This window comes from Molothrus ater, chromosome 9 (genome assembly GCF_012460135.2).
Source record: "Molothrus ater isolate BHLD 08-10-18 breed brown headed cowbird chromosome 9, BPBGC_Mater_1.1, whole genome shotgun sequence".
NCBI classification, from domain to species: domain Eukaryota; kingdom Metazoa; phylum Chordata; class Aves; order Passeriformes; family Icteridae; genus Molothrus; species Molothrus ater.
This window is the reverse complement of record NC_050486.2, coordinates 7,203,351-7,223,785: the sequence shown is the minus strand read 5'-3', so window position 1 is coordinate 7,223,785 and position 20,435 is coordinate 7,203,351. Positions and strand designations below refer to the sequence as shown.

Sequence of the window (20,435 nt, the reverse complement as noted above, 5' to 3'; positions counted from 1 at the left end):
AGGGAACGCGTAACGAGAGGGTCGACGTGGACAAAGGGTGGGGAACCACAGCTCCCGGCGTGCCCCGCGCTCCGACCGCACACAGCTCCCGGCGAGCCCCGCGCTCCGCCCCGCCCGCCGCGCTCCCTTAGGCGCTGCCCGGAGCGGCTTTGGACGGAAGGGGTTGTGCGGAGCAGCTCGTGGTGGGCAGGGACGTAATTAGAACCCCGTCCAGCCTGGCCTTGCACTCTCCCACGGATAGGGCAGCCACGGCTTCTGTGGACACGCTGTGACGGGGCCTCACCACCCTCGCGGCGAAGAACTTCCTCCTAAATACCCAATCCAACACTCAGTGTGAAGCCGTTCCCCCTCACGCTGTCACTCCCTGCTCCCCTAAAAACTCCCCTCTCCGTGCTGGGAACACCGCCGTCACCTCCAGCTGCCTGAGGAACGTTTCTTTAATAAAATCCCCCGAATTATCACACCCTTACAAAAGCAGCCTCCCAGCAATGGAAGGGAAGAGCGTCTTTATTTCCGTGACAAGCGTTTGTACAAAGTTCCAAGCAAATACAATGTGTTTCATGTCCTGGCCCTTAACAGGGAGCTGCACACCCCGGCCCGCCCCCCTCAGGGCACCCGACTCTCGGCCGTGGGCCGTAAAAGCGATTTATTTATTACAGTTCACGGTTTGAGAAGGAAACTGCCAAGAAAGCAACAAAAACAACGGAATGGCTGCATTATTATAATTTCTGAACAGTGGTCCCACATAACCTTGCAGATTGTTGAGCTCTTCTAACCAAGCTGTCGCTGCTAACCAATTGTGGTAGACTAGAAAAGCACTACTTTATCCATTTGCAAACGGGCAGAAAATGCCCAAGACCAGGAAAAAAAGTCCCATGGCCATGAGGAACTGGAATTTAAATTATACAGGCTGAATCTCCCTCATCCTTACCCATCTCTCTGGTGAAAAGCATCTGAGCATCTGCATTCAGCAATGCAACACGTATCACAGGAAAATATTAGCCAGATCTAGGCCTGCCACAGCAATAACTCCAAAATTACCATTATGGAAATATTTATGCAAAATGCTCTCTGTACAGATGTATCTAATTCATATTAGAATGAATTAGTTTCCTTTTGCAGGAGGCTGCAGTCTTTTTTGCTGCCATGCTGTCTTTCATACAAAAAAAGTACTAACACCCCATAATGTCCCCTAATTTTAGCATAACAGGGCTGCCTGCTGCTGCTTAACTCTAGAGCACTTTATAAATTTGAAATCACTTAACACTCAGTACCAATTTTAAATAGTTAACGATTTGAAAAAGTGAAGCAGCTGACAGTGAAATAACCAATGATTCGTAAAAAAAAATCATTTGCTGGCAGTGGTTTGTATGTTTCCAAATTTGTATTTCTGCATGAAATACAAGGAGGAAACGAGTCAAAGTACTTCTGCAAGGAAAACGTCTGTGACCTTCACGTTTCCACACCACAGTACAGCTTCTAGAATAAATAGGAACTGCATTTATTTTACTGTAGTGACAGAGTAGTTAATCCAGTTACTCAATAAGGTTCCTTCCTCACACAGTAATATTTGTCTGTTCCTCTAGTATCAATTTTCTGTTAGTAATAAGGAATATTTTGATAGCATTAAAAGACTTTGCACAGTTTGCTGAAGTTAAATGCAAACACATATTATGCTCCTGGGACTTTGTTATTTCTTCCCATGTCTTGATGGGCATAAATCCTGCAGTCCTTGCTGCAATTATAATTAATCTTTGCTGTCCTGCACTGTATGACATTCAGAAACAGGCTCAAAACACCGGGCCAGAATTTCAAGGTGCCCTTAAACTGACCTCTAAAGTGAGGCCTTGCATTTGAAAGGCCAATTTACTAAAATACTGGGTCTCATCTCCAAGCTTTTCTGTCCAAACTGAGATGCAAAAACCACATTTAAGCAACTCTGTGCCAAGATCGTGGCTTGATACAGATCGTGTGTATGAAAGCAACTGTCTCATTTTAATAACTGCTTTTGTAATGTGATTCTGCCCTCCAAAATCAAGCACATGAAAAACAACCTCTGGCTGCCTGTCACTTCAGTTAACATCTGCATTAGAAATTGGATGCAATGACTCTGGTATTTCACAATTGTTGCCACTTATTACATCATTTCCACACCTAAAAAGGTCTACAGACCTGAGTAACTCAGTGGGAATGGGAATGGCAGGACTCGATATTCTCTATGAAACAGCTGTAATTGAATCTATTTTATGGTGGGATTTAAACCAGAGAAATGCTGCCCAATGGTTATAGTTATTGTAAACATTCTCTTCTCTCCCTTCCATAAAACAAAACAAAACAAAATAGCCATAAAGTGCTCTGGAAGGCTAAATAACCCCGAAGTGCAGAGTGGGACTGAGAAACCTGCTCCCATACTTTCCCCTTTTTAAATACAGCAATAAGAGAAAAAAAAAAATTAAAAATCAGAATATTTGCTTGTCTTTGATATCTGCCAAAACTTGAAAATAATTAAGTAATCAGTTTGCAGATTTTGCACAGTGTGGCCTTTCAGCAATCTACTAAATCAACTATTTGGTTCTGTTTACTACTAAAAAATATTTTTATTTCTTGTATACTGCATGCAAACACTAGAAGCATCCTCGAGTATGTATGTACCAACCACCAGAATCAGAGCGGTACTTGTCAAAACCATGCATTTAAAAATCAAGAGGATCCCTAAGAAGAGCTACGTTGTTAAAATAAGTTGATGATAGTTGGGCGTTTGAAGCATTCAGTGGTCACATTTCCAGACTTTTTCTCTAGCTTTAAAAGGGAGCAGATTTGAAGTGACAGATGAGATTCCTCAGCAGTAATCTGGTTCTAACCAGAACGAAACCCATCACCCATCCCTCAGGAAGGGATTTGTGGCAAACCTGCAGGAGCTGGGGACACCACAACAAAGCGCATTTCCTCCAGCCCCAACCTGAACAAATATTCAAAACTGAACAGGGATTACTGGAGTGAATAGGTCCTGCAGGGCTGGGCTGAAAGCTGCTCTTTACTCCTCAGAGTTTTGCTGTGCAGGACCATCTTCTCGGTGCTCTTCTGGGAGAATGGCTTTTCCTCCGGTGCTTTGAATTCCTGCGTGTGAAGAGGACTGATCTCCCGGCTCCCCCTCTGGCCGCCCAGGCTCTGTGTCTGCCGTGCGCTCTGCCCTGGGCTGCTCCCGGCGCTGCTGCGGCTCCAGGGACACCGGCTCCAGCAGTCCTGGGTTGGCTCTATCCAGGATGGGCACGTCCCTCGTGGCTGCATCTGCAGCAGGGCTCGGAGAGGGGCTCTGTGTCCCACCGTCCTCCGGGACAGCGTGGCTGTTCCCTGTTCCTTCCTCCCCATACATCGCAATTCCCGTCTGTTCCTCTGGCTGCAACCTCTCACCTCCCGCACCCGCGTACCGCACAGGTGGTTTGCTCTCCACCTCTGCCTTTGCCTCCTGAGGCGGAGCCCAGCTCTCCACCAGCCACGGTGCTTGTGCCCCCCTGGGCACGCTCTCTACCCTCGTACCATCGGTCCCCAGGCTGGCTGAGGACGGTCGCTCCTCCTTGAACTCCACACATTCCGCTGCATCTTCACTCTTCGTCTTCTGGCTCACCTGAATTTCTGCCACAGCCACTTCGCTCAACTCGTAGATCCCATTATGGTGCTCCTGCATCTTCAGCAGCTCGCCCTCACAGACCGCCTTTATGTTCTCAGCTGGAGTATCTGCTGGGATCTCAACTGTCAGCATCAGCAAACTCCTTATCTCATTCACATCATCGGGGGATTTACAACTCTTTTCTTCTGACTGGCTTTCTTTTTTAGGACTATCCCCAAACTCTGCTTTCCCTGTCTTTTCATCCTGGGAAACAATCTTTGTCTCAGTACTCTCACCGCTTTCTTTTTTACTATCCCCTTCAAACCCTGTTCCTACTGCATTTTCACTCTGAGATAATTTTCCCATAGTTTCATTTCCTACCTTACTTTTCTTTTCTGCACTCCCTAAAATCTCTGTATCTGTTACACTCTCAGGTGGGAAAGTGAGCTTTATCTCAGAAACTTTTTCCTGTGCTGTGCTTGCTTTCTCAGTGCCACTGACAGACACAGCAGCTGTCACTGTTTGACTCTCTGAGGTCACCTCTTCCTCCACGTCTCCTTCAGATACCTTCAGTTCTTTTTTAGGGCTGGCTTCAAAATTTTTTACTGCAGTGTCAGTCCCAGATGCTACTTTTTCCTCCACAGCTTTTTGTTGTGCCTTGAGTTCTCCCTCAGAATGTATCACTACACACTCTGATACGTTCTCCAAAGCGCTTTTTCCCTCTCCAGCTCCCTGTTTAGTGTGGCCAGCCGAGGGGGACTCCTGTTTGTCACCAATGTCTGTGACAGCCACTGCTTCCCTCCTGCTGGCCTGATCACCAGCTGCACCAGCAGAGGCGCCTGCCTCTTTGTCTGGTGACTTTCCCTCCTCAGCATCCTTCTCCCAGACGATTTTCCCTGTCACAACGAGCGTTTCGTCCCCGTGGCTCTCGGTGTCTGAGCCCTCGGCTCGGGGAGCTGAGGGAGCCTTGGCGGGGGTGCCCTGGGCTGATCCCACGGGGGTCCTCAGCTCCGTCAGGCTGGACACGCTCTCGCAGGGCACGTTCAGGTTATCCTCAAACAGGTTGTGCTTCCTCAGAACGGCAGCCTCGTTGATCACTGAATAAAACAGAAACACCAGAGAAGAACATACAGTGCTTTCCCAAGTTTATGTTTTGGTATTAAAGACAACACTAATGTTCATTTTCAGCTTCCTTTTAGTTCACATTTCTTTTCTGGGGATGGGAATTTTATTTTTTGAATAATGACACTTTAGTATTGACCCGAGCATTTCTGAAGCAGAGGACCCACAATGCACAAGGGTAATGCTTCAGTGCAGAAGGATTTACATTGAATATGCCAATAAAAGTATGCTGGCTACAATTATTATACTGCTGTTTTGCAACAGGAGTGCCTATGGTCTGTGAAAACATCCTATGCAGTACATCTGCTTGTCTTTTAGCCAGGGTATAGACAGACAGGTACATATAGAGAAATAAAGTATTTATTGATATATATATTTATATAGATATATATGTAGTATTTATTAAGAATAGTCTCGTTTTCTGACACAGAAGTAGAGAGATCTGCAAGGAGCACTGCACTGGCATCAGTGAGTACTGGAAACTGCATCCAGAAGTTCATTTCATTTGAGGAAATTAATCTCTGTTACCCTTAGTCTTTGCAATTCTCTTAGTCTTGCAATTGGCATAGTCTTGCCATTTAGTCATCACCAAATCTGCACAAATAAGGACAGAATCCCCCTCCTTGGCCTAGGGAATCGAGATCAAGTGAAGTTGCCATCATTACATTTTGTTAGAAAAAGGCTTGTGCCAAGCCATCACTCTTGAGTTCCATGGATTTAGTAAAGCTACCCCATAACTCAGATTTTAGGGCTTGCAACACATTTTCAGTGAGCCAAATGAAAAAACACTGTAGGGACATAACCACCAGTGTTGGAGAAAGTGGGACAAGAGCAGCCAGGTGAGGGCTCTAAGAAGTTCTGAAGGAACAGCTCATGGACCACAGGCTGCAATGTTATCCCTGTCACCTCAGAAATGTTCTCACCTTTCAGGGCCTCTTCAAGCAGTGTCTGATGTAAAATCTCTTCATACACGTTCTCTACTTGGATCACACTTGTGTAATCAGCAAAAATGTACTGCTCATATCTCTGCAGCTCCTGTGTAGGTAGGGAAGAAAGGAACAGATGGAGAAAACTGAGGGATTTTGAGTCCTACTGCAACCAAACAGCTCAGAGATGCCATGGAGCAGGTCTTGCCACACCCCGTGACTGCTCCTGGGGTGCACTGTTTGAACTATGACTCCATGAGCTACGTGTGTCCACAATCAATTATGTACTGACCAAACAGTGTTCCTGCAGTACAACCACAGTTAAAAGCACTGCAGATCACTGCCTGCTGATACAAACAGCTGCTGAGGAAATGCCTCACAACTTGTTTGTCCAAGGAGGCAAATCCATGGTGCATGGGAGATGCGGGGTTTGGTTTTGTTTTTCTAATAGGTGTGTAACACTTTGAGCTCACTGATTTATACCCATCAGTCTAACTGAATCAGGTGTCATCAAGCAGCTGCTTGGTGGTCTATAAAAAAGTAAATTAAGTGACCTCTGCCCATTTCTAGAAGAGGCACCTACATAAATCACCTGGAGGTTTTCAAGTAAAAGGTCAGGACTTGGCGGGGCCTGTCAGCTGTGCCACACTTTGGCTTCTAGAGCTGGCTGCTCATTTCTGCAGAGGCACAAATACAAAAGGCTGGTGAGAAACCAAACAGGAAGGGCTTGTGGAGGTTTGCTCCACCACTGCTTCCTCTGTGACAGAGACATGAGGTGTCTGCATGCATATACCAGGTGATAAAATGCTTGTCCCTGTGCTCCACACCTACCCAACCCATGAAGTGGCACATCTAAGCACTGAGCAGGCAGGAAATCTGCACAGTCCTCTGAGAGCAAACAGCCTGACAGTTGTAAGGAATTACTGCTAAGGTGCTGTTCCTCCCCTGCCTTCCATTATTGGTTTTTGAGGTTTTTAGTCCCAGACACCTACTGGTTTGCATGTTGAAGCCAGTGTCTTCTGCATTGTGGGCAAGGTAATCTGCACCAGTGCCTCCTGGAATATCTTCTTGCGGATGGTGCTGCTGTCGTAGTCATATTGCTGCCAAAACACACCAGAGAGAAACAAGCCCACACGTGCCTGGGGTTATTCACCACTCCCACAGGGAACTGCTTCCTGCCAGCCTGTAGCTGCTGCATCACAGGTGCACAGGGTTGGGATGGCCATGCAGGTTAGTCCAGCTTCTACAAAATCACTCTAAAATCTACTGTTCTGGGATCTCTTTTGCTTCTTTTAATTCTTGGGCTAGAAACAGTCCCTGATTGCCCTCCCCAGCTATTTCAGTACTGCCCTTTCTGAGAGTAACAAATCCCAGTGGCAGGCTAATTATAACGTTAATTAAATATTATTTATCCAGATCCACACCATATTAATAATCTGATTTACCTACAATTAAAGGGACTGCACATGCAAATACTTCTATAAGTGTCTGCCCAGAACTAAGTTTTATCCCCCAAATGGGCAGCTTTGCCCATCAAATCAATATTTTCAGCTTATCCTCTTTCAAATACTGAGGTACATTCATATAAAATATATTCTGTTTCCAGAAAGGCAGCCTGCAAATGTGCTACATGACATTTACCTTCAGCACTCTCAGCTTGACTTTTTCAATGGTTGTTGCAACTTTGGCTGAGTCTGCCTGGCAGTTTGGAGAGAACAACTGCTCAAACGTATAAACTGCATTTTCCATCAGCTAAAAATAGTAATAAAAAAAAAAAAACCTGTTAAAGGCCGGTAACATCAAATTCCTGCAAACATGATATGTGCAACTGTTAATTTAAATTGTGTTTCTGAGAAGGTGCTCTAAAGAGCACTGAAATGCTGCAATAAATAAATAAAATTAAAGCTGTGGTATCATTATCATGCTGTCCCAGCTTTCTTGTACAGATTTGATCTCATGTCCCCACCCAAACTGATGGTGGCAGAGTCAAAATGTAGAATTGATTATCTGTGTATACAGACCACAGTCAAAACTCATTATCCCTAATAAGAAGACTCCCATTGACTTCTATCATTAATCATTAATAAACAGTATTTAATCATACTGCACATCATTTTCGGTAGCTTTCATCATAATACAAATAAATAATCAGCAAAAATCATAGAGTGCAATCATTTCTCACAGAATTATGCCAAGCTGGCATTTACCATATTTTCAGCTTATCATTAAGAATATTACGCCCCTACTCTGAAGATATTTCAGACAAACAGTTCTGCAAGTGGTATTTGAGTCTATTTAATGAGGCTTTGCCTATTCTGTAGCTGTTCCCATTCAAATTTTAACGTTTTCTTATTGGAGAAGTAGTGGGAGATATGCAGGGGGGCCATTCCTTCAGCCAGTTGAGCACCGTGCTCCCAGATTTCCTGAAATTGGCCACTAGAGGATGCCAGGCTCCCAAGGCAAGGAATCCTGCTCCACCCTCCACCCGAGGTACATTTTAGCCAAATACTACACTAACACAGACATGTCTGATTTCACTTATTTATGAAATAAGCGTCCATAGACAAAAAAGGGAAACTCCACAATATTTTTATGAGGAAAATACCAGCCTCTTAAAGAGGAAGATGCAATAACAGCATGTTTAGGACAACTCCTGTTATAATTTAACTTATTTCTTGTTAATTTTGTCTCATGTTCTGTTCAGAAAAAAGCGACCTCTTGGTTTATATGGGATTTATTTTCTGTCTACTTCTTTGTCTTGAGTCATGGTCTTCACTCAGTGAAAGAGACTTTATTTGGCAGCATTTTGGAATGGTCCCCCCTGAAAGACCCAGACATGAAATCAGAATTTTATTTCTGAGTAATTCCTTGGCTGCTGGTCTTGGCTGTACTAAGAAGAGCTGCTTTTAGGAAAACCCTATCCCAGCACTGTCCTAGACACTTGTTTTCCATATTCATAACTTCCACTCCATAGATCTGGACTAGCTCCATTTCACAAGATTACTGAGCAGATTAGTAAATTTCCCAAATACAGATTAAAATCACAGGGTTCAATTTAGAGCTCCAAGGCCAAATCTGCCTTGTGATCTGGCAACTGGAATCAGCCTGCTGGCCAGCTCCTCAGACACTTCTGGCCAGGCACCCAGGAGGAATCCAGGCAAAGCAGAGTTATATATAGCCTGTACCAACACACACAAGAGGGGACAAAGAGGTGGAGTTCAGTTTTCATCTGGAATGATATTGTCACCTCCACCAGTCCCCTGAAAAGTGAGGCTGCATAAAGCACCTACATCCTGAAACATCTGTCTCTGAGTTTGTAACATTAACTGCTTTACTTTATATATAGTGAGAAAATCAACTACCAAAGAGGAGACATTCCATTTTGGTAAAACACATTGAATAGTGTTCACCCTCCCTGATAAACCAAGCCTTTAGAAAGGGAATCAGGTGAATTTTAGCCACTTCCCTAGTTACACACACAACTTTCTTGGGTGCTGAGACACTGGGAACTCAGAACCTGAAAGTTCAGGGGAACAGATGATCCATGCAAAATTTTCATGCCTTGCAGAACAACTCACACACAGAGAGTCTCACAAATATAAGTGTCAAGCAGCTTCTAGCTGGTTTTCTCAAGATTTGTTACTTGTACCTTGCCTGAGAGACACTCTGAGGCTCTTTCACAGGCTCTTATCAAGATTACTTTGAAGCAGATTAGCAGGACAAACCTAACCTGTTCTCCTAGGAGGAAAAACTGGATCTTACAGTACCTCTTGCATGAAGTTCTGTGTCCTCTGAATCACAAAATCAATGTGATAGACCTTGAAGCGATTCTTGAGGTCCTGCAGGAGCTCCTGGAGCAGGTTCACTTTTAGATAGCAGGGCTCCATTTTCACCGAGTTGAAGGGCAGGGTCATGAGCTGATCCACATTCTGCATTCCCATGCAGGTTGAAAGAAAGCAACCAGAGGTGAATTTTTAATAGAGAATGTAACAATTTGGCTTTAACCCAAATTCTGGTATGTGCACTCCAGTTGCACAAATACCACAAGACTTTTAAATGACAAAACCAGGTGCTCATGTGCTTCCACCTGGGAAAGCAAATCCTGCTACCAGCCAAGGCCTAGCCCAGAACATCCCTGTGCTGATATAAAGGCTCCAGCTCTGTTTTGTCTTACCTCCTTTAGCCTGGTCATGTCATTGGTCTTCTGGAAGTCCTGGATGATTTCATTCACTTCCTTGTCAAAAAGCGTGCGCACTTCCATGAATCCGGAGCTGACGGGGCCCATGAGCTCCTCCAGGATGGAGGTGAGGAATGGCTGGATATTCTCTGTGCAGCACTTCTGGGCAGGCTCAGAAACACTGGCTGGAGGGTCACACAGGACAAAATTGCATTTAGAGACAGTGAAAGAAGTAATTGGAACTTATCTCTTTACAGTAAATTCAATTTTTTTAATTTTTCCCTAGAGTCACACCTCCACTGAGGTGATGAGGGTGTGAAAGGAGTTCACAGCTTTATGAGTGACAATGAAAACTCTTGTCCCAAGCCTCACCTAAGCAAACACTGCAAATGGGGGCACTGTGAGGGTGGAGGAAAGGGCAGCTCTGAGTATCATTACCAGCTATTTATTTATTTATTTGCCAGCTTAAGCAACACCAACAACATTTTGCCTGCTCTTTATGTTCCTTTTTATATTCATAATAAAATTATTATTACTTCACATTAAATAAGAGCCACCTAAGAAACCCTTTGGTTTAAATATTCTTTGAAAGCCCATGGACTTGTTACATAAGCAGAACCTGGTGTTGTGGTGCATTCCTAGAGATCAGGTCTTTTAATTATGCTCATGTGACCTGTATCTTCACTACCTAAGACTGTGCAAGTAAAAATGAAAGCAGAAGGAACAAGTCTGATCAGGATACTCAAAACCTGTCAGCTCCAATTCGAGAAGACCTGATATTTTCACAGACACAGTGGCCACAGGTATCAGTTCCCACCAAAGGCAGAGCCTCGTTTGTGTTCTGAAAATTGATGTCTCCAGTTGGATTTCTCAAAACACACAAGGATTTCAAAACAAGCACATCTGGTAATTTGAGCAACACAATGGGAAACACTGGAGAATTGCTCCAAAGCACAGCTGTTCCTCCACTAACCTTTGATTTTTCCAGCTAAGAAGTTCTTGGAGTTCAGAATCTGATCCATGTCTGAACGAATGGTCCCTTCAAGAGTTTTTGCAAATTCTCTACATTCTTCTTTCAAGGTGCTTAATCCTTCTGCCACCTGCTGCTGGACTAAGCCATAGGTTTCCTCTACAATCTGGACCCAAATCAAATTGAAAAGCAGAGATCAGAATCAGCACCCACAGAGAGCTGCCATGAGCAACAGGTACTCTGCAAGTGTCAGTCCTTACCCCAAACCAGGCCCGTTTCCTGTCATTCCTCTTTCCCTTCATTTTAGGCAGGATCATTGTCTGCAGGTTAGGCAGCAGTTCCTCCATCACCAGGTTGCTCAGGATCTGTGTGGTCAGGAGGTGAAATGAAATGAAACATGTTCACACCCTGTTCTCTACCTGAAGGCCGAGCACTGCAGCACAGAGTGATGTGTGCAGGCAGTGGCTCTGCTGTCCCTCCCTCCCAGCTGCCAGGAATTACCCACAGAGGCTTTGCACTCTCTCTGCCTAGATTTGAACTGCAACTCCTTCCTTACCTGTCCCACTCAAATGCACCAAATAAATATGCAAGACTTAATATACATCTGATTTTGGGAGTCTAGGCCTCCCTCTCCACATTTTTATTTAAGGACACTGTCTCTGGCCTGAGAAAGCTGCACCAACAGCCCAGCACAGTCTACATTCAGGATCACATCCCTGCTGTACCCAGCTGCTGCCTGAGCCAATACAGAGTGCAAAAACACCCTTCAACTTTCCATTTTCATCCATTTTCAGGGCTTTTTTCACTCATGTCTGTGCTCCCAGACACTGCACCTCATGTATTACAGCTGCCAGAGGGATCTGAGGCATGCACCAACACCAGCAGAGGGAACTGGCAGGAACTAGAGCAGCACAAGTAAAGAACTCTGACTGCAGCCCAGTGTAAAACAGGGCATAAACAGCCCCTATGGAAATACAACACTCAATACCTGCTGTAATATACCTCTGATATACAATACACATTTATTGGAGTTTCATTTATGTACTTAAAGATAATGCCACAGCAGCACTTCATATTCAGCACTGCTGACTGAAATGTCTGTCAAAAGCAATTCACTAATTCAGGTCCTAAACTAATGGCTCTCTTAAAAAAGATCTCATGAACAATCCAAACTATCACAAATAATAAATGTGACAACAGATCAGATGGATTTAAGAGCCAAGGGAAAGGCATGAAGCTGTGTCAGGGGAGGGTTAGGTTGGCTGTCAGGGAAAGGTTCTTCCCCAGAGGGTGCTGGCACTGCCCAGGCTCCCCAGGGCATGGGCACAGCCCCAAGGCTGCCAGAGCTCCACGAGGGTTTGGACAAAGCTCCCAGGGATGCACAGGGTGGGATTGTTGGGGTGTCTGTGCAGGGCCAGGGGCTGGACTGAATGGTCCCTGTGAGTCCCTTCCAGCTCAGGATATTCTGTGATTCCACAATTTTATATTGTGAAGAATCTTGAGTTCTCTGGGAACATTTTTAAGACATTGGTGGATCTTCCTTCAGGTGCCTGGGCTCGTGCTCCCACTCCAGCCATGCTGCAGCCCCAGTGTGCACTGACACTGTGGGGACTCAGCCACCACAAATAAGTGTCAGCAAATACATTTCTTGGCATTCTTCAGGGCCCTTCACAGCAACAAATTTCAGCCTGCTTGCTCCAAACCACTCACTTAGCTTGGATATTTTCCTAAAATAATTATTATGTTTGGTCCAAGCAGGCCATGAGAACACACTATACTTACAGAATGAATTATTGCTAAGAAGATAATAGTGGAACTAGGCTGGATGTCTTCTGATTACAGCTCTCTTGAGACATATGGGCTATGAGTAAGATGTTGGCAAGCAATAGGAAAAATAAAACATGAAATGAAACTAGCACTATAATAGCCCCATAACATGAAGAAGGAGGGGAGAACAGAAAACCCCTCATGTAACTCCTTAAAGTAAGAATTTATTATCAGATGTTAGCAGGGAACTTCAATCACTGACATGATGGCAGTGGGAAAGACACTGTTTATAGATTTTTCTCCAGATTCCACATTTCTCAGCATTTCAAAGGTAGGCTTCTTCTAAAACAATAATCTGCTTCCTTAAAACAAACCACTCTCCTTAAGGTTTTTTCCGTTTTTCCAAAGGGAAGCCAGATTTCATCAAGGAAAACAGCCAGGAGTTGGCACTAAAGTAAATAAGTAAACATTTGCTGCTGAGTGTTCAGTGTTTGGAAAAAACCCCTATGAATCAGGGTGTAAATAAAGCCCTAAAAGCCACGTGGAGTGATGCCAGTGGGGTTGTGGGGTAATCTCAGCTACTGTGAGTGCTCCAAAGCCAGGTGCCCAAGCATGGGCCTAGACTCTGGCCTTAGAATTTCTTTTCTGCAGAACAGAAGTACACAGATTTTTGGTGTTTTAGTGTAACTGTTACTCTACAAGACTCTGTTTTAGAAGTTTTTATTAAAAAAGAATTGTCACATATGAGTAAGAGATGTCTTAAAATCTCAGGTATTTCTATCTACGAAATTCTCTTTTTTAAGATGCCCTTTTTGCTAAGAGAATTTATAATCTTCACTATCCTGAGAGCTGCAATACCCAAAGCCAAAACCCCATCAGGAATATATTCTTTTACCTCTTTTTCATTGCCAGTTATCATCTCCCACGTGCCATAGTGGCCTTTCTCCTGCCGGAAGAACTGAATGGCCTCTAAGAACGCCTCCACTTCATACGTGGTCTGTTTGAGAAAGTCTGGAGAAAAGAAAAAGTAACATAAAGGATTTACCCAGAAATAATCTTGAAAAATAACCATCCTTTTCTGAGCCATTTCCCACTCCACATGCACCTAGCAGTAATATTTTTAAATAACTTACTAAGCCTGGATGCCTGGAGACCCTGGGCGTTCACTAAGATTTAGAAGTGCAATAACATAGGAAAGCTCATTCCTTGCTTTTACACCTGTGAGCAATGTAAGGTGGCACATAGGAAGACACTGACAGTATGTGGCAGGGCCAACAGTTGGGAATTCTTCCTCTTTAGTTTACAATAATGACAGGCAGCTCATTGGATAAATTGCTAAATCCCAAGTTAACACTCCCCAATAACTTTTTGTTTTGTTAAGAAACTGAGGATCAAGATGGTTTTTCATGGATATACAACAAAACAGACATCAACAAAGAAAGCACCATGCTTGTACCAGTTAAGAACAAAAACTCCTGACAAGATCATGCTGATTTCCCTAAATATTTCAGGAATGTTCAACCAGAGCTCTGGAATATCTGGCTATTGTGCAAGGCCACTTCTGCCAGATGGGAGCTCTTCCTGAGAACAGTGTGGTGGCCTGAGGACATCTTGGCCTTGAGACATGAAGCAGAGTGGCTGCTTGGCAAACCTGAGTGAGAAAACCATCCCCAAACACTTCAGTGACTGAAGTGCTGTGTCTTCACTATCAGAGAGTCAGGATTACTTTCTTGTGGGAAAACAAAGCCACAAAGGCTTATTGTCCCCTCTCCAAGATTATCATCTGCAGCCTTGAGCAGCTGAAGTCCTGTTGTGCACTCTGAGAACAAAGGAGGGAAGAACAAGAATGTTGATTCTCTCAAAGGGAATTATGCTGCTTTAGAAGGTACTGATACATACAAATAATTGTGATGAGAAGAGTCAGGAGGAAGTCCTCAAGCCTTGCTTGTCAAGCAACACATTGGGCTTGTTCATGAAACTGCTTGAGAGAGAAGCTTTACAGGAGCCTTGCATAAATGCCAAGGGCAATGCAGGGATTAGAGAAATTATGGGAAACATGGAGGATTAACACCACAGTAATGTCTGAAACATCTCCTCCATGCACTCAACAAAAACAAAAGCTACAGAAACCTACAATTAACTTCATCAGGGGTTTATTCTTGAAGCTTGAAAACTGCTTGAAAACTGCATGGTTTCAGAGCTGCTCAGAGCCCAAATGTCAAAATTTGCCTTTTCAAAGTTTCACCTGGCTGCAATGACTGCAGGAAGGTTTGCTAAACACACTGAGGGGCAATAAACACTCTCTTAGTGCCACTCTCTTGATACTGTTCTTCATCTGCAGATATTTGGAGATCCAGAGACATAACAAAAAATTCTCCAAGCTCATACAATGATCAAACAAACAAAAAAAAAAAAAAAAAAAAAAAAAAAAAAAGAAAAAAAAAAAAAATCAGCCAGGTAAAATCCCAACCCTACCTTCACTGCTGCCTCCAGGATTTATAGCATTTGTCATGGCAAGTCACAAACCAGCATTAGTTGTAAGTCAGGCTGTTCAGTGCTGAGAGAACATCCTCTGACCACAGTTTTAATGAAAGAAGGGAGTGCTCCACCTGAGCAACTGAGGTGGAAACATTGCATTCAAAAACTTCTGTCCTCCCAAAATAAAACTGAAAAGAATTTGATGAGAAGAGGGCCTGGTTTGGCTGCAGGGAGGGAAAACTGCAGCTCTCACAGCCCTCCAATCATGACTCACATGTTTTCCTCCTTCACAGCTGTGCTCCCTCCTAACCCAAAGGGACAAGAGACCATCCAAGAGGCTGGATCTTGGAGCTGCTGAGATGGTGATGCACCAGTGCTGACAGGAGTCTGCCCTCTAAGATCACCAAGTTTTAAATCCATGCTCAAGGGAGTATTCTCTCTCTGTTCTGACTGTCCCCAAGCCTTTACTGCAGTGGGAAGGAAGGTGCTAAAAATCCAAGAGTGATTCATCTGAATAGCTCATGGGAAAAACATTAAACTGCAAGTGCCATAAAATCCCAATCCCACATTCCTTCCTATGCCAGTAAACACAGGACACAAACACAATCACGGCAGTCTTACTACAAAAACAACTCCAAGCAGAAAGAAAGCTTTATCCTTCAAGGCTGCTGCAATTGCTTAATTTAGGCAATTTCATCCTCACTTTCCATAGGAGTAAAAGATTGCCTCAGTGATAAGGCTTTGAACAAGCAGATCCATCCAGTGCCGGGCTGTGCAGAAGCTGCTGGCGAGGCACACGAGACAGAAGCACATTCATGGACAGGGCTCAAGAAAAGGGAATTGTACCCAGCTGAAAGGAGCTGCCATGCACATTCTGCCAGAGTTCTGCCCATCCCATGCAGCAATCCGTGGAAGGGCTGGAGGAGGGGGTGGCTTGGCAGCCACAGCAAGGCCAGGGAAACAAGGGCAGGGCTGTTGGGGGAGCCCCGCTGGCGTGCGAGGGAGCAGCTGGGCCTGGGCCATGGCAGCAGAGCTGCAGCTGCAAATGGGGCAGGTGACAAAGCCCAGTGGTGCCAGGGACGAGTGTTCACCAGGGGAAGGCATGATGGGTGCTCCCCACTCCTGAAGCCCTCACAGGGGCTTCCCTCAGCCATCCTGGCCCCTTGTCCTGAGGGATCCACGTGTCCTGCTGGTTGTATGGAGGCGAGCAGCTTAGGGCAGCTTGGTGCAGTGCTGGCTGCAGTATTCCTCACCCAAATCTCACACAAAGCCAGCAAGGTTACTGAGTGTTCTCCAGCAAAAGGCCAGTGAGGCTTTACAGGTACCCAGACTGATACTGTGTGCAATGCAGGATGCCTTGCACTTGGAAAATCACCCAAGCATCTTCTCCAGCTGCTAATGAACAAAACATCCCTTTTGTGTGGAGATTAAAACAAAATTCTGTTTGTTCTCTTTACTTTTTTTTTTAACTACCTAGAGACTCTACATATCCAAGCATAGAGCCCAATTTCAATAACAGATATTGCTAACCACAGATTCCTTTTAGAAATGCAAGAGTAACTGCTATAAAGCTCCCTTTGACTTTGGGAGATGGAAGGACAACTGGAAGCACTATAACTTTATATATCTTCCCAGACTTGCACATGTCTCAATGGTATGGCTCAGTTAGTTCAGGACTGCAGAAAGCAAAGGAGCTTCCATGCAGTGAATTCCTCTTTTAAAAAACATAATTATGTCAAACCTTAACTTATCAAAATGACACCCAGAGGGCCAGGCTACTGGACACCCTCTGAGAGCACCTGCACATGGTGCAGAAGGGTTAACTTAGAGGGTCCTGTTCCCAGTTTCAGCTGTCTCCCATGCTTGGCTTGCCCTGGGAGTGCCAGCCTTTTAACAGGGTGCCCAAGGCTATGAGCTGCTCCTTCTGTCCCTTGGCAGGTGAATGTTTGGGGAGTGATGAGCAAATCTCCATTCCCAAGGTCCTGTGGGCCCTCCCAGCCCTGTCCATGGCAGGACAGCTGCACCCTTGGAGATGGACATGGCTCCAGGCCCTCAGGACAGGCTGTCCATCTGTGACTCACCAACCCTTCCCATGTGTCCCATGCTGCAGGAATTAACTGCTCTCATGGATTTGGTCTCAGCCACAGATCAACTGGTCTTGCACTGGAGAGCTCTGTGCAAGAACTTCTGCAGATGGGCCTCGTTACCAGAGAGGATGAGTGTTCCAGCTGCCTCTGGCTCAAACTGGATTTCCAGCAAATCCAGATAATATGAATCTGCATTTGAACATTCCACTTCAAACTGTGCATCTGTCTGTACTGCACACCGTTGCCTTGGGGCTGCTGGTGAGGAGGTTTAATCACTCAAATAATGATTTTTCCTAATTACAAGCAAAAGAAGATGCCTTCATAACATTGGCATAGCTGTTAAAAAGTGATTATTTTTACATCCCATTTAAACTGCCCCTCTGAACAATAACTGTCACTAATGGCACTTGGGGACACAGTTTAGTGGTGAGTTAATGGTGGAACTCAGCTGCAATCCACTAACAGTGAAGGGGTCTATTGACTGTGGATAAAGTGCTTCACCAAAGTGAGCTCCACCACGAAGAATAACCTCAGCCTTTTGGCTGACATTTCACACAAGGCTGGGGCCCAAAGACACAGCTGAACAAGTGTTAAGCCAGAATCCAGAAGTCTGAGCTCACAGAGCACAAGTTTTAATTAAAGAAATGCTGACTCTGACATAACGCCCTTCATCTGACCACCAAAACTCAGGAGCAATCCACCCTGGCTTCATCTGCTCCCTGCAGCATCCCAGCCAGGTTCTGCATGCAGGGAAAAAATTTATATGATCCTGGAATTCTTCCTGCAGGTAATTAATTGATATCAGCAATGTGGCACCCAGTGATGGCAGTTTTTGTAGGAAATGATCATGTCAGAGCCCACAGGCCTTGCCAGGCTCAGGAACTGCAGCTCTCTCTTCCCAACACCAGACATTCACAACCAAACTCATGACTTTTTAGTTCCCTCCTACAAGACAGCAGGGCCCACAAATATCCTCTCAAATCATTTAGAGCAACAGGCTTTGGACAAAACTGGAGAAGGCAGGAGAACAATCACTGGAAGATGAGATGACCAAGGAGTCTGGTGGCCTTTCACTGAGGAGGAGAATGTCACTTACTATTAATTTTTGGAATATGATAAATGAGTAAAAAACTGCATTTGATTTTAGGTGATCTCACAATACTATTTCCTTGCTTCCTCATCTATTTGATGGAGAGCTGGCTCTGGTGAAGGCAGTGCCAAAGCATAACTAACTCCTTCTTGTTGGTCACTTTATAGAGCCTTTTCCTGGGACACAAAAAATCTCAGTACAGGTACTGGTGCAGGGCCTTCCTTCTTGTGATGTTACAAATAGATAGTAAGAGGCAGATAAAGAAATATTTGGAATTTGAAATGCAGTCTCAAAAGCTGGTGCTTCCACACCTTCTTATTTCCACTAGACACTGTTGCCCTCAAGAGAACAGATTTCATGCTAAGAAATGCAAATTACACTTTCCCAATTTTCTCATCCTTCCAAGTCATTCCCCTCTCACCTTGGCATCTGTTTCTTTTGTATATATTTAGAATTGCTTTTCCCCTGTTTTCCACTATACACACTCTTAATTTAAAAAATAATAAATTTCTGTTTTTTAAATTTAGTTCTTTTAAAACAAAAGCTGGTAGAAAAAAGGAAAATACACAACCCCAAATCTACTAAAGAGACAGGACAGTGGTACTGACACCTCAAAGACAGTGCTCCCACTCTGCCAGCCCCCAAGGATTTGGGGTGGAGGCAGCTGGAGACCATCAGGGAACAAGAGACATTCCTGCAGGGAAGGAATCTCACTCTGCCAGCCTTCCAGCACCACAATTAGGGAACGCCCTTCAAATAAAAATAAATGAGCATGATAAAAAATTATTTCCCTTTTTAAGAGCTCATGTGAGCTCCAACATGTGAGCTCCAACATGTTTTAAGAGCTGCTGCATTTAGATACCACAGACAGCTGGTGACAAAAGCCATGGCCATCATCCCCAACAAAATTAAACTGTGGAAATTCTGTCTCCAAAAAAATAAGCAATGGTCCCAACCCACTGGGATGGCAGGTAAGAAAAGGAACATGCTTTGAACCTGGGGAGATAAGGAAAGCTCAGGAACTGCACCTCAGGAAAGGGAGGTTACCTGGGGCTTGGGCATGGCTCAAGCACAGCTGAAAGTAAAAGGACATCCCTCTCAGTAAAAGGACACACATTTTACCCTCACAAAATGCTGTCCTCTGTTGTTAGCATCCAAACTGAGAACCAAGTGAGATATATCTGGTGCTCTGGGGCTGAGAGGCATCAATCTCCCAGCTCTGGGGATTTCCTGTGAGCAGTGTGCTGTCACATTATCCACAGAGCATGTGGTGTGAAGCTGCTAACCACCAACAGAAGCGAGATGAGGTCACTTCCAAACATGATACAGCCCTGAAAGAAAACTCTGTACTTATAGCAAATAGAGCTTTGCAGCACAAGTTCCTTCTGTGGCCACCAAACCAACACTGAGCAGGGTTAACTGTTTGCTTATCAGCACACAGCTCCCAGACTGAAGCTGTTCAAAGCAGCACCAGACAGGGCACAACCAACCTCCAGCGGGAAGCCCAGCAGGTGTGGGTTTCCTAGTCTAAAAAATTAATGAGCACTGCATAAACACACACAAAGGATCACAGTATCACTTATTTCTGACATTTTCTAAGTGCTTTCCAAACCAGGCTACTATATTCCTGGAGCAGGTGGGAATTTGGAGAAGAAATTTGCTCTAGGGTGACTTTATTGTGGCCTTTCAGTACCTACAGGGGCTCCAAAGAGCTGAAGAGGGACTCTGGACAAGAGATGGAGTGAGAGGACACAGGGAATGGTTTCCCACTGCCAGAGGGCAGGATTTGGTGGGACATTGGGAAGGAATTGTTCCCTGTGAGGGTGGGCAGGCCCTGGCACAGGGTGCCCAGAGCAGCTGTGGCTGCCCCTGGATCCCTGGCAGTGCCCAAGGCCAGGCTGGACAGGGCTGGGAGCAACCTGGGATAGTGGAAGATGTCCCTGCCCATGGCAGGAAGTTCCTTCCCACCCAAACCATTCCATGATTCTCTGATTTCTCTGCTGCAGAACTTCAAAGCTGGAGTCTGAACACCACCTTACTCTGCAGAGCTCCTGAATGAGTCTTCACAGCTCCTAAAACAGGCTGGGCTGGGGGGGTGGGCTCAGGGCAGTGGCTCCCCTGCACCACCCACACTTGGTAGTCTGTAAGAAGAAGATAATCAGCCTGAGATGGGAGGGATAGGAAGAATGTAATGGCAATTATGAATTTAGC

General features: G+C 44.9%; 1 protein-coding gene across 1 annotated transcript in view; it reads right to left on the bottom strand.

Moving 5' to 3' along the window:
• Window positions 1-489: 489 nt before the first annotated feature.
• Window positions 490-20,435, bottom strand: part of NIBAN1 (niban apoptosis regulator 1) — a 55,398-nt gene continuing 35,452 nt past the window's right edge. Inside the window, exons 6-14 of the mRNA XM_036388217.2 lie at window positions 13,465-13,580; window positions 11,063-11,167; window positions 10,806-10,968; window positions 9,830-10,017; window positions 9,423-9,584; window positions 7,297-7,407; window positions 6,648-6,755; window positions 5,653-5,764; window positions 490-4,704 (exon numbers count right to left, since the gene is read on the bottom strand). Of these exons, the coding sequence (XP_036244110.1) occupies window positions 3,035-4,704; window positions 5,653-5,764; window positions 6,648-6,755; window positions 7,297-7,407; window positions 9,423-9,584; window positions 9,830-10,017; window positions 10,806-10,968; window positions 11,063-11,167; window positions 13,465-13,580 (2,735 nt within the window). The 3' untranslated portion in view covers window positions 490-3,034. The remainder of the gene's footprint in view (window positions 4,705-5,652; window positions 5,765-6,647; window positions 6,756-7,296; window positions 7,408-9,422; window positions 9,585-9,829; window positions 10,018-10,805; window positions 10,969-11,062; window positions 11,168-13,464; window positions 13,581-20,435) is intronic.